We start from the raw sequence: 14,097 nt of genomic DNA, 5'->3' as shown, positions 1-14,097 counted from the left end.
GTGCAAACAGCAGCGAATACTTTCGTGGGGGCTTTTTTTTTTTTTTTAACAGACTGGATGACCAAGATAGCGATTACCTTTCATGGCGACTGTGGGAACTGTTTTCAATGGAGGCTGAACTCTCTTTTTGTTACAAATAAACTAATCAATACATTTGCCATTAGTGCTGCCTCTTGGAAAAAACCGCTCATGCATGTCAATACGGTTTATGGGTACAAAATGAATACGCCTGATACTGTGGTATTTCTTAATGTCCCCTATGACTACCAGTTTTTATATTAATGGCTAATATGTTATCTCGTATTCTGAGTACATTATTGTTATCAAAAATCAAACAATAAATAAACTTGAAGTGCTCAGAAGTAGCCTCATATCATGTTAGCCAAAACAAATTTTTACTGCTACCTCAAACATTTCAGTAAATAGCCATATTCTGGGTTTCAGGAGGTCCCACTCGATTATCAACGACAGGATGAGCATTATCAGTTCCTATCAGTCTCTTATGAACGCACCAGAAGGTACCTACTAAGACTACTATCACATTCAGAACATTTATTATCAGCAGTTTAACAAGTGATAAAAATGCCCACCTGCATTAAAGTCAAGAGCCTTGATTGCCGCCGTGTGCACACATTAAAGTGCTATTCATTGATTGCACAATTAAGAATTTTGCCTGTGAAATTGGTTCATATTCTCAGTATCAGACAGAACGTATCCAATCTGAGAGGAACAAATCTCTCCCGTGGTAGCCCCCTTAGCGTTACATTTTTTTCTCAAAAGAACATGTAAAAAGAGCTGTATTTTTTGGCTTGAAAAGTTCCATATTTATTAAATCTGATCTTTCTACTGTAAAACATGCAAAACACTAAAAGTACAAAGTATAATAGTGAGACAAATAATAATAATAACAAAAATAATCCTAATACCGTACATACTGTTAAAATGTGTTGTTTGTGGTATAATTTTGAAGCACAGTGAAATATAAGGTGTGAGTAAAAAATATGATGAATGTCCATCCATCCATTTTCCAACCCGCTAAATCCTAACACAGGGTCACGGGGTTCTGCTGGAGCCAATCCCAGCCAACACAGGGCACAAGGCAGGAACCAATCCCTGGCAGGGTACCAACCCCCCGCAGCCACAATCTTCCACAGTCTCCTTACTGCAAAGCAGCAGCACTACCACTGCGCCACCTGTGAGGACTATGATGAATGTCCATCCATCCATTTTCTAACCCGCTGAATCCGAACACAGGGTCACGGGGGTCTGCTGGAGCCAATCCCAGCCAACACAGGGCACAAGGCAGGAAACAATCCTGGGCAGGGTGCCAACCCACCGCAGGACACACACAAACACACCCACACACCAAGCACACACTAGGGCCAATTTAGAATCGCCAATCCACCTAACCTGCATGTCTTTGGACTGTGGGAGGAAACCGGAGCTATGATGAATGTCCATCCATCCATCCATCCATCCATTTTCCAACCCGCTGAATCCGAACACAGGGTCACGGGGGTCTGCTGGAGCCAATCCCAGCCAACACAGGGCACAAGGCAGGAACCAATCCCGGGCAGGGTGCCAACCCACCGCAGGACACACACAAACACACCCACACACCAAGCACACACTAGGGCCAATTTAGAATCGCCAATCCACCTAACCTGCATGTCTTTGGACTGTGGGAGGAAACCGGAGCTATGATGAATGTTTAAATTAAAAATAAATTATTACTGTAAAAGACACATTGTCATTAATCCCCCTCAAAATACTCCCCCTTGCTTCAAGCACACTTATCCTATTGTTCTTGCCACTTTCTGAAGCGGTTCTGGAAGTCCTCTTTTGTGAGTGTCTTTATAGTTGCACTCTCATGGCTGCCTCGACGTCCTGAATCGATTCAAAACATTTACCTTTCATGGTCATTTTGACTTTGGGGAAGAGCTAGAAGTCGTGCGGTGCCAGATCCGGTGCATAAGGTAGATGAGGACACACCGTAATATTTTTATTTGACAGAAATTGCCGTAACAGAAACGATGTGTGATACAGTGTATTATCATGATGGAGGATGAAACCGTTTGCCCATTTCTCAGGTCGTTTTCTACGCACTTTTTAAACGAACTAATAAGCCCTAATAATATTCATAGTTCCAGGTTACAAACTCAGCTTGTACAATTCCATTAAGGTGAAAAAACACAATCATCATCACCCTGATGCTGGATATTGATTGATGCACAAGAACAATAGGATAAGTGTGTTAAAAGCGAGGGGGAGTGTTTTGAGGGGAAATTATTGGCAATGTGTCTTTTACTATAATAATTTTTTTCATTATTTTTAAGATGCTGCAGTGCTTCATTGGCTGGTATAGCAGCCTCCCTTTCTGATGCATTCAAGTGTATCTGACTGTGATCTGCACCTGAGTGTACAAGATCATGTGCAGCATTTTAACTCCTCTTCTCTGCATTCTGGATGTTAGGAAAAGTTGTAAAGTACATATAATGACTGCTGTTACATTGAATAGCACAGGCCAATTGAAAAACAGAGGGTTCGGCCAGGTAATTACCAGCAAGCCAGCCCCCACGACAGCACCATTACGTCTGACAAAGCTACTTTGCTCAAAATAAGTGAATCAGGCATTGACCCAGGCCACTGGGTCACAACATTTGTCAGTTTCATCTTGGCATCACAGATGAGTTCAATGTGAATCAATGGAATGTCACTGCTCACGGTTAACAAAAGCAATTTCATTCTCACCAGGTGACCTTATTGCAATGTGAGTGGAGCTCCGATTACCCTACAATCGTAAAACGTCGAGATCCGTTCAAAAACAGGTCATTGAAATTTTTGCCAAATCTAAAATGCCCGCTTCTTCCCCCGTGACGATGCTGGTTCTGCTTCACACTCCCTCTTCCTTTTGTCGAGTTTCTTGAACCCAACACTGACGGTAATGTAACCGGATGAGCTGGACAACGAGAACACCAAACAAAGCATGAGGAAGGTGCAAAGTGCAGAAGTGCTTTTGAAAACAGTCAAAGCAAAACGTGTTAAAATAAATAGTGCAGTGCAATCAAAAAGTCCATCCATCCATCCATCCATTGTCTCCCGCTTATCCGAGGTCGGGTCGCGGGGGCAGCAGCTTGAGCAGAGATGCCCAGACTTCCCTCTCCCCGGCCACTTCTTCTAGCTCTTCCGGGAGAATCCCAAGGCGTTCCCAGGCCAGTCGAGAGACATAGTCCCTCCAGCGTGTCCTGGGTCTTCCCCGGGGCCTCCTCCCGGTTGGACGTGCCCGGAACACCTCACCAGGGAGGCGTCCAGGAGGCATCCTGATCAGATGCCCGAGCCACCTCATCTGACTCCTCTCGATGCGGAGGAGCAGCGGCTCTACTCTGAGCCCCTCCCGGATGACTGAGCTTCTCACCCTATCTTTAAGGGAAAGCCCAGACACCCTGCGGAGGAAACTCATTTCAGCCGCTTGTATTCGCGATCTCGTTCTTTCGGTCACTACCCATAGCTCATGACCATAGGTGAGGGTAGGAACATAGATCGACTGGTAAATTGAGAGCTTCACCTTGCGGCTCAGCTCCTTTTTCACCACGACAGACCGATGCAATGCCCGCATTACTGCGGATGCCGCACCGATCCGCCTGTCGATCTCACGCTCCATTCTTCCCTCACTCGTGAACAAGACCCCGAGATACTTGAACTCCTCCACTTGGGGCAGGATCTCGCTACCAACCCTGAGAGGGCACTCCACCCTTTTCCGGCTGAGGACCATGGTCTCGGATTTGGAGGTGCTGATTCTCATCCCAGCCGCTTCACACTCGGCTGCGAACCGATCCAGAGAGAGCTGAAGATCACGGCCTGATGAAGCAAACAGGACAACATCATCTGCAAAAAGCAGTGACCCAATCCTGAGCCCACCAAACTGGACCCCCTCAACACCCTGGCTGCGCCTAGAAATTCTGTCCATAAAAGTTATGAACAGAATCGGTGACAAAGGGCAGCCCTGGCGGAGTCCAACTCTCACTGGAAACGGGTTCGACTTACTGCCGGCAATGCGGACCAAGCTCTGGCACCGATCGTACAGGGACCGAACAGCCCTTATCAGGGGGGCCGGTACCCCATACTCTCGGAGTACCCCCCACAGGATTCCCCGAGGGACACGGTCGAATGCCTTTTCTAAGTCCACAAAACACATGTAGACTGGTTGGGCAAACTCCCATGCACCCTCCAGGACCCTGCTAAGGGTATAGAGCTGGTCCACTGTTCCGCGACCAGGACGAAAACCACACTGTTCCTCCTGAATCCGAGGCTCGACTATCCGACGGACCCTCCTCTCCAGGACCCCTGAATAGACTTTTCCAGGGAGGCTGAGGAGTGTGATCCCTCTGTAGTTGGAACACACCCTCCGATCCCCCTTCTTAAAGAGGGGGACCACCACCCCGGTCTGCCAATCCAGAGGCACTGTCCCTGATGTCCATGCGATTTTGCAGAGGCGTGTCAGCCAAGACAGTCCTACAACATCCAGAGCCTTGAGGAACTCCGGGCGTATCTCATCCACCCCCGGGGCCCTACCACCAAGGAGTTTTTTGACCACCTCGGTTACCTCAGTCCCAGAGATGGGGGAGCCCACCTCTGAGTCCCCAGGCTCTGCTTCCTCATTGGAAGGCATGTTAATGGGATTGAGGAGGTCTTCGAAGTATTCCCCCCACCGACCCACAACATCCCGAGTCAAGGTCAGCAGCGCACCATCCCCACCATATACAGTGTTGACACTGCACTGCTTCCCCTTCCTGAGACGCCGGATGGTGGACCAGAATCTCCTCGAAGCCGTCCGAAAGTCATTCTCCATGGCCTCCCCAAACTCCTCCCACGCCCGAGTTTTTGCCTCAGCAACCACCAAAGCCGCATTCCGCTTGGCCTGCCGGTACCTATCAGCTGCCTCCGGGGTCCCACAGGACAAAAGGGTCCTGTAGGACTCCTTCTTCAGCTTGACGGCATCCTTCACCGCCAGTGTCCACCAGCGGGTTCGGGGATTGCCGCCACGACAGGCACCGACCACCTTACGGCCACAGCTCCGGTCAGCTGCCTCAACAATAGAGGCACGGAACATGGCCCATTCGGACTCAATGTCCCCCACCTCCCTCGGGATGTGGTCGAAGTTCTGCCGGAGGTGGGAGTTGAAGCTACTTCTGACAGGGGGCTCTGCCAGACGTTCCCAGCAGACCCTCACAACACGTTTGGGCCTACCACGCCTGACCGGCATCCTCCCCCACCATTGAAGCCAACTCACCACCAGGTGGTGATCAGTTGACAGCTCCGCCCCTCTCTTCACCCGAGTGTCCAAGACATGTGGCCGCAAGTCCGACGACACGACCACAAAGTCGATCATCGAACTGAGGCCTAGGGTGTCCTGGTGCCAAGTGCACATATGAACACCCCTATGCTTGAACATGGTGTTCGTTATGGACAATCCGTGACGAGCACAGAAGTCCAATAACAAAACACAGCACGGGTTCAGATCAGTGGGGCCATTCCTCCCAATCACGCCCTTCCAGGTCTCACTGTCATTGCCCACGTGAGCATTGAAGTCTCCCAGCAGAACGAGGGAGTCCCCAGAAGGTATGCCCTCTAGCACCCCCTCCAGGGACTCCAAAAAGGGTGGGTACTCCGAACTGTTCGGTGCATACTCACAAACAACAGTTAGGACCCGTCCCCCCACCCGAAGGCGAAGGGAGGCTACCCTCTCGTCCACCGGGGTAAACCCCAATGTACAGGCTCCAAGTTGGGGGGCAATAAGTATACCCACACCTGCTCGGCGCCTCTCACCAGGGGCAACTCCAGAGTGGTAGAGAGTCCAGCCCCTCTCAAGGAGATTGGTTCCAGAGTCCAAGCTGTGCGTCGAGGTGAGTCCGACTATATCTAGCCGGAACCTCTCAACTTCGCGCACTAGCTCAGGCTCCTTCCCCTTCAGAGAGGTGACATTCCACGTCCCAAGAGCCAGTTTCTGTAGCCGAGGATCGGACCGCCAAGGTCCCCGCCTTCGGCCACCACCCAACTCACACTGCACCCGACCTCCTTGGCCCCTCCCATAGGTGGTGAGCCCATGGGAAGGCAATCAAAAAGTCCATAAATAAATAATCAATTAAAACAAGTGGTCCAAAGTGGAGGTTAAAATCCAATAAATAAATCCTTTAAAATGAGATTAAGTTAATGGCTGGAAGCAGTCCTTTAAAAAAAACAAAACAGTGCCTTCTTTAGCTGGCGGCTCCCCTGTTTCTCTCATCCGGGCCCTGCACTAGGAGAGTCACCCTACCTGCAGCTCACCTTCTACTGCTAGTCTGGTAGCTTTCTGACCCCTGGCTTCGTATGGCTCCACCAGCCTGAAACTCAGGTGATAAGGGTGCTCACACTGGGGCTTCCACCTCCCAAGCCTCTGACTCCCGCTGCCTTCCTTAGCAAGCCGTCCTCGATTGTGGTCACTCCTGCTCCTCTGAAAAACTCAGCAGGAGTGATCCCATCCATCTGCCCCTGGGTGCTGGCTAAACACCCCGCTAGGGCTCGCTTCCCAGCTGCCTCATCTTATTAGAGAGAGCCGTCTCTCTCTCGCTCGCTCGCTCCTGCTCTTCGCCTCGTATCTACCTACTTTAACCTCCGTCTTTCTTTCTTTTTCTCTTTTTCTCCCCTTCTGCACTCGCGCTTCTACGATATATAATGGGGACGTGGCCCAGGTGCGGCAATGCAAAAAAATGTTGAATCTTGAAGCAGATTGCTAGCCACTAGCAGAGTATGCATGTAACAGGAGGAGGAAAAAAGCACATCTACACCCTCTGATTTTGATCTGCGAATGACATCTGTAATTAGAGATGCCTTTTTATGCAGCATTATGCCAGACCAGTCCAGATGATTGTCAGTCTTATCTTGGTATCAGTTAATTTTTGCTCTATTAATGCATGAAAATGCTCTGATTATGTTAGGAAAACCGGACACCGCTGCTAATTACCTTTCGATGTTGGTAACAGCATGTTATGTTTTATGTGTGTTCACCCACACCATACTGAAACTGGATGCAGTGCCTTGCCAGTCAGTTAATAGCTTCCAGCATAACAGATGTGATGGAGTGAAGCTTGGCTGAGATAATGCTGACCTGCTTGCCAGTTCCTTGAGAAGTGACAACAGGTAGCTGATACAAACTGACAAAAAAACGAACTTCTGTACAAATACGCAGCATTGGCCCTCTTAGAAGCAAAGTAAAATACAGTCTTTACATCACTTTTGAGGTATCGTATATATTCACATATAAGTCGGTCTTGAAACTCGAAAAATCGATCACAAAATCATACCCCGACTTATACGCTTGTTCAAAAATATGACAATTTTTTTTTTTTTACATCTTCTCGCATCAGTTTCTCAGACACATTGAATTTTGTTGCAGCAGCACAATTACCAATTTCTTTCACCACTTCAATGACTTTTAATTTAAAACTAGCTTCATATTTTCTTCTGATAGAATGCTCCATCTTAGATAAGGGATGCTCTTATGATTAAGGTGTATGAGGGTGTGAAATACAAAAAACACAACACAGTGCAAATGTTGCTTTTGAATAGTTTGGGTATTACCGTAGTCAGGTGGGTGTTAGCATGTCATAATTTCTTTGACCAATAGCATGAGTTTTCCACATTTGACTTATATGATCGACAATATAAAATACCAGAAATTATACTGTAAAATCAAGCCCTGACTATATCCGAGGGAGAACTTAAATGCAAGTATACACAGAATATTATATTCGTCACGTCAATGCACATTATAATAACAGTTTAGTAATATGAATTATTATTGAATTATTATTTAGCTGGTTTGGCTGCATTTCCCTAATTGATCAAAGGAGTCACCATTTCCCAGTTTCTCAGAAATGTTGGGTACAGATGGGTCAAATTGGATGTAAATATACTCATGTTCTCCAAACAAGTTTTATTTTATAAATCCTGATGTTTGCGTGGGAAGTTCTATACACACATTTCAAGCCTATTTTTGTGCATTTGCAAGTTTTATAAAGCTGATCCCAGAAGCAGAGATGGCTATGAAACTCCCAAAGTGAGGAATTCTCAGTGTGCAAGAAATGCTTGACCCATTCACCAAGCAACAAACAACAAGTAGAATAGGCAGCCATGAAGAAACACTAATGCTACGGCGAAGGTGTGTGAACGTCAATCGACTGAGAAAAGGGCCAGATGACAGAGAATGAATCCTAATGCTACGGCTCTGGCGTGGGAGCATGAAACAGCAGAAGAAAAGGGTCACATGACAGAGAAGGCACGCCAGAGCTAAAGCTGTGGCACGAGATGATCAAACAGCTAAAGAAACAAGTACGTGGCAAAGACGGAATGCCAGGGGAATGTCAGAAGTGCATGAACGCGAGACGACTGAGAAAAGTTCCACATGGCAGAGAAGTTAATGTGGAGTAAAGGATGCTGTCAAATAATTTGACTTTAGATGAATTGATTTCTACAATATGAAATCTTTAAATGCAAGTGAAGTTTGTGAAGAACAAAGTTGGACATTCAAAAATACTATAGTGCAGCAATTTACACTTCCATTTTTGTGCACTTGCATAAATATTACAATCGGTCATTAAATCATTGAAAATAGCAATGAACTGGCAGAAGCTGGTGGAGTGCGGAGAAGTGTAGATACCTAATGGCACATTTAATTGACATTAAATAAAGTTAATAAGTTTTGCTTTCACATGTTAATAGTGAAACAACAACAATGGTAACATAAATACTTTACATTATCTAAAAACAAACAAAAAAAAATACAGAAGACGGTAAATTTTGAAGTGAGAACCCTAGTGAATGCAACAAATGCAGGCAAGAACTAGCACCACTCTCTCCATACTTAATAGTTGACAAGATGCAGGTATAGAGCCTCACAATATAAAGGAACAGACAGATGAGATGGGAAGACTTGACTCCCTGACTTGATGCCAGGGTTGAGGACTACAAATAGGAGGATGGCATTTGTGGTGCCCCTGTGGCTAAGGACCTGAGCTGGTATCTAGAAGGTTGCCGGTTCAAATTCCATTACTTCCAGAAGCAAGACCCTTACCCTGAAAATTGTTGTAAAATGGCTAACCTTTTGCAATTTCCCCTCGGATATTAGAAAAGTATGTCAAAAAAAAAAAAAAAACAATTAGAGATGACAACACCATCAAGCCACTAGAGAACACTTGGCCTAGGATAGAAAAATGTCGACCATGCTCCCTGGAATTGACAGGCTGAGGGTATCTATGGCAGGGGTCTCCAAAGTTTGTCCTGGAGGGCTGTCATAGCTACAGGTTTTTGTTCTAAACCAATTGCTTAATTAGAAACCAATCCTTGCCAATAATGGATCCTTTTTAATTACGTTCTCGTATACGAGTTATAGGAAAAGAATTGTAATCGTCCAAAAACTTGATGTCGAGATTTTGATGAATCTTGACATCTTAAACCTCCCTAAGTCCAAAAATACCAATTTTGGAATTGTGTCTGTGTGTCTTTGTGTGTGTGTGTGTGTAAATACGATAACTTGAGTACGCTTTCACTTAGGTCAACCAAATTTTGCATACAAGTATTAGGTACAAAACCTATATTTCTATCAACTTTTGGGCTATTTCTGCTAACCAGAAGTGGTATTTTATCTTTTATCTATGGGTTGTTAGTGTTTTCATTTGTGGAATGCAAGGTCATTCCTATATCATAGATTTTTATCTTTTCCAAGGATACCATCCAGTTGATTTGTTGTCTGAAGTGGATTAGTATTTTCTCAGCTTTTATATTCAAATATTTTACTAAACCAGCTAATTCACAATAAATACACACAGTTATAACTGGAGACAAATTAGAAACTGCTGGTTTATTTGTCATTTTCATTGGTTTGCTGTTAAGGAGCAAATAAAAAGAGTGAAAGCAGATGTTTAAGACTAAAATTAACAAATAAGGGTTGGAACTCTTAACAGATCAGACCACTGAAATGAAGCACAATAATGTTGCTTAAGCAGTAAGAGCTTCAAAAGCAATAAATGGCTTCTCATTAAGAAACTGGGAGAGAACAAAAACCTGCAGTGACTACGACTCTCCAGGACCGACTTTGTAAGTGCCTGGCCTATGGTATCTGTCATTTTAAGGACTGTGGGCAAAGAAGTAATGAGTAACAATTGAGTCCACTAAAGTTTGATCTGTACAGGTGACTCTGCTGCAGTTAGGGATTTATTTTGACCTTAGATGTGCTTTTAATGTGTACCAGATGTAATAATGGATGTGATTTACACACACGACCCTCAAAAACGACTTCTGACAAAGAGTAACTGAGTGTGGCTTTAAGAGCAGAGAAAGAAAATGGACAATTTGTTGGCAGGAGGAAGCGATTCTAGACAAGTCCAGAGGAGTGTTTTATGACAGTAAGGTGGTCGATAAGCAGATGAGCCGCCCCCGCAGAGAGGGGGAGATTCACTTGTGGTAAGATCAGGATGGCTAAACAATCTGTTGCTTTACCTTTATTCAGTCTGTTTTTTATTTTCTCCTTTAAATCATACCTCAAGTGTACATTAATTGTTTATTAAATATCATCTTTTTACACATATTTTTTCACTTTCTTGATTTTATTCAGTGTTGAGTCACCTTCAAGAGTACCTCTTAATGTCTCTGTTAGAACCTGGTTAGTTACATTTCGGATCTATAATTTACAAAACAAATTTTAAAATACAGGGTGGGGAATTATGAAATGATAGTGGACATACATTTGATACGTACCAAATCTTTAGTTTGACCAGGGTGACTGCATTAGAGAATAATTGAATTGACTTCTCTGCGTAAGTGGAACAATTGTGGTTTGTACAAAATTTGCGATGAATATTAGTCCATCTCTGTCATATCAGTATCTTTTTACAAATTCATTGCTGTTCAGCGTTTCCAATGACAATTAGCCTTTCCTGGGATGTATGTGATGATCTTTGCCTGAATGCCATGTTCTGGTAGCTTCATGAGCTCTTCTGAAAATCGGTGAAGTTAGGAACAGTTTTGCCTTAGGGAAGTTGATAGAATGCTTTTAGTCTTACTATTAAGAATAGGATAAAAATGGCATCACTCTGAGAATTTTGAGCCAGTTAGGACCGTTTTCCTACTCTGAGACGCTTGATAAATACGGACCCTGTTCTTCGACACAATCCTATCACTAAGGTCTGCAGAAAACTCATGACCTCATGACTTGGTTTTTGTTCAACTGTGGGACCTCCTGTAGACAGGGGTGCGCCATTCCTAATATTACAAGGGGGTACCCAAAAATAACCAGAATTGAAAAAAAATGTTTTCATAATTTTTACATACTGAAACTTTCCTTTCCTTCAAAGTACTCTCCATGTGAATAAATGCACTTGTCTCAACGGTTTTCCCACTGGTGGAAACATTTTTTTAATTGTGGAAGAGGAACGTTGTCCAAGGCCTGCAACGATTTTTCTTTGACTTCCTCCACGGTACAAAACCGCTTTCCTTTTAATTCTTTTTTCATATGCAGGAACAAGAAAAAGTCACACAGAACAAGATCAGGCAAGTAGGGAAGGTGGCTAGAACTCCAAGACATGCAAGGCAATTTAGAAATTTCTTCAATAGTCTGATGACGATCTCCTTAAATTGCATTGCGAACTTTTTCAAGATTTTCGTCATTCCTAATTGTGGAAGGTTCGGCCAGATCTTGGTTGGTCTTCAAGTGACATTTCCCCTCATTTGAAACGCGAAAACCACTCGTCGACCTGTGTTTTACTTAAAGCTTCCTCTTTAAAAGCAATTTCAAGCATCACTACAGTTTCAGCAACTGTTTTCCCCTAAGAGAAACAAAATTTAATGCAGACTCGCTGTTCTTTATGATCACCTGTCACAAAAATCACAGAACACGTTTAATAAGCACCAAGAAAAACCGACACGGAATGCCATACGAAGAATACAGAGCAACAGCGCTTGGCAGACGGTCATAAAATACTGTAAGCATGCTACACCTAGCAGAGAAATTCGGAACTAAGTCTAGATTGTGCGCCAGGTACAGATTCCGGTTATTTTTGGGTACCCCCTCGTATACAATCAAGTGAATTGACAGGTGGACTCCAAACCGGGTGTGGAAACATTTTGATGATGATCGATAGAATGGGATTCACTTGAGCCAAACTTCAAGAGTTATAACAAACTTGTGTCAATGTGATATTTTAATGTTTTATTCATAATAATTTTGCAAAAATTCCTAAAATCCTGGTTTTGTTTTGTTATTCCGGGGTACTGAATGTTGTTTGATGTTGTGAAACAGTGAATTTTAGCAGAAGGTGTCAACATAACAAAATATGAAGAAAGTGAATGGTTCTGCATACTTTCTGAATATACTTAAATTGAAATTAATGACCTGAAAATGTGAAAACAGAGGGAATGCGCAAACTCCATCCAGCTAGTGGCAGGGCCAAGACCTGAACCCAGGCACCTGGGATTTTTTACAAAGGCTCCCCAGACGGTATGCATGCTAGGATTAGAATACATTGGTATCCAAGTGTATTTTCAATGCTTCACACGCAACATAGGTGAGGTTTGTAATGGCCCTTTTCTGTAGTTATTTTATTAATCAGATTCACCATGGAGCAATGTCTGTTTAATAAAACACTGCAGAAACACCAAAGCTAATAGGCCCTCAAGGGAAACACAGAAAAAATGGCTTTTGTCTGTTTCCTTTCTTTATGCCTTTTCCAGAAAGAGTGTTGTGAATGAAAGGCATTGAACAGCATTAGTCAAGGAGGAAAAATGTAGACTTCAGCACATCTATTTTGGAAAAACCTTCTGTTTCTATGGGCCTTCCATCAATTTTTTTTTTTTTTTATCTAACCAACCTCGCATGTTGCTTAAACTTGCTTTGACTATTGAAATGCCAGTTGGTTGAGGAAATAGGGTCCTGCATCTTTATATTAGGGACCTAGAGATCCCATAGAGAATGCCGGATTTTCTCTTTGAGAAGCCGCAAAGGGATTACACTTACAAAGCAGCCAGCTGCCAGCAGTGAGCAGACGTGGCTGAAGGAGATAGTATCCAGGACTGCCTGGAGTCTGTTTCCCCAGCCGTGCAACTATGTGCAGGATCCATAAGTTGAAATGTGGGCTGTGATCATCACTTTGTCCTTTCATGTTTTCTTTGGAGTTGATGCTTCTCGTAAAACACTTCACAGTTTTGGGCCACAAAGTTTGCAAGTGCTTTGGTGCAAGCATAGCCATTTACCGCCGAATGGGAACCACTTCATCCCTGTGCCTCAAAAAGTCTCTGGCAGCAAGGGCCATAAATGTGAATTCCATCATGTTCGTAAGTAGTACATGATTAAAATGGGTATTTTATTTTAATGGCAATTCTGACTGACTCTCTAAAATCCTATAATTATTAGCAGTTGACTTTTAAACTATGTAAAGTAAGGTTTCAGTACTGAGGTGCATGTTTATTTGAGTGGACTTAGCCAGCATTGTTATATATTCAACATGTCGACTTTATTAATAGCTTATGTTTCTAAGTCTGTGACAGTAAAATTATTTCAAGACTGTATTTTTGTATTCTTGAGGAAAAACTATAAACTCTGCAGCAACCAACATGAACAAGACAAAAATATGAATACACTCTAAGAAACTCTATACAATGTTTAAAACAAACTTTTCTCAAAGCTTTAAGTTTACTTTCAAGATTGCAATAATGTGATCACGGAAAGATAAGACAACTGATACAATTTTGTTTTGCTTCGATTCGTTTTCATCAGGTTGCTTAGAGGCTTCCCTTTTCGTCCACTGCTGATGAGCACATAACTAGATCAGATTAGATTAGATTAGATACCCTTTATTAATCCCACTGGGGAAATTCAGATGCATACAGCAGCATAAACATAAAAAACAAGAATACAGAAGAACACAGACTCAATCAATCAATCAATAAAAATAAACAAATGTGTAATACAGCCAAACACTCATTCAATCAATCAATAAAAATAAACAAATGTGTAATACAGCCAAACAATCAATCAATAAAAATAAACAAATGTGTAATACAGCCAAA

At 43.5% G+C, this 14,097-nt stretch overlaps 1 protein-coding gene across 3 annotated transcripts in view; it reads left to right on the top strand.

Annotated features, from left to right (window-relative positions):
- The window catches only part of robo1 (roundabout, axon guidance receptor, homolog 1 (Drosophila)), a 1,485,956-nt gene that overhangs the window by 700,626 nt on the left and 771,233 nt on the right, over positions 1–14,097 (top strand). Inside the window, exon 1 of one of the 3 annotated variants that reach the window (XM_051926300.1) lies at positions 13,143–13,362. The exons of the other annotated variants lie outside the window; for them this stretch is intronic. Within the exon in view, the coding sequence (XP_051782260.1) occupies positions 13,158–13,362 (205 nt within the window). The 5' untranslated portion in view covers positions 13,143–13,157. Of the gene's footprint in view, positions 1–13,142; positions 13,363–14,097 lie in introns of those variants that run through there. 3 annotated transcript variants of the gene reach the window in all.

The sequence above is a fragment of the Erpetoichthys calabaricus genome, chromosome 4 (assembly GCF_900747795.2).
Source record: "Erpetoichthys calabaricus chromosome 4, fErpCal1.3, whole genome shotgun sequence".
Taxonomy (NCBI): Eukaryota; Metazoa; Chordata; class Cladistia; order Polypteriformes; family Polypteridae; genus Erpetoichthys; species Erpetoichthys calabaricus.
This window is presented reverse-complemented; position numbering and strand designations above follow the sequence as displayed.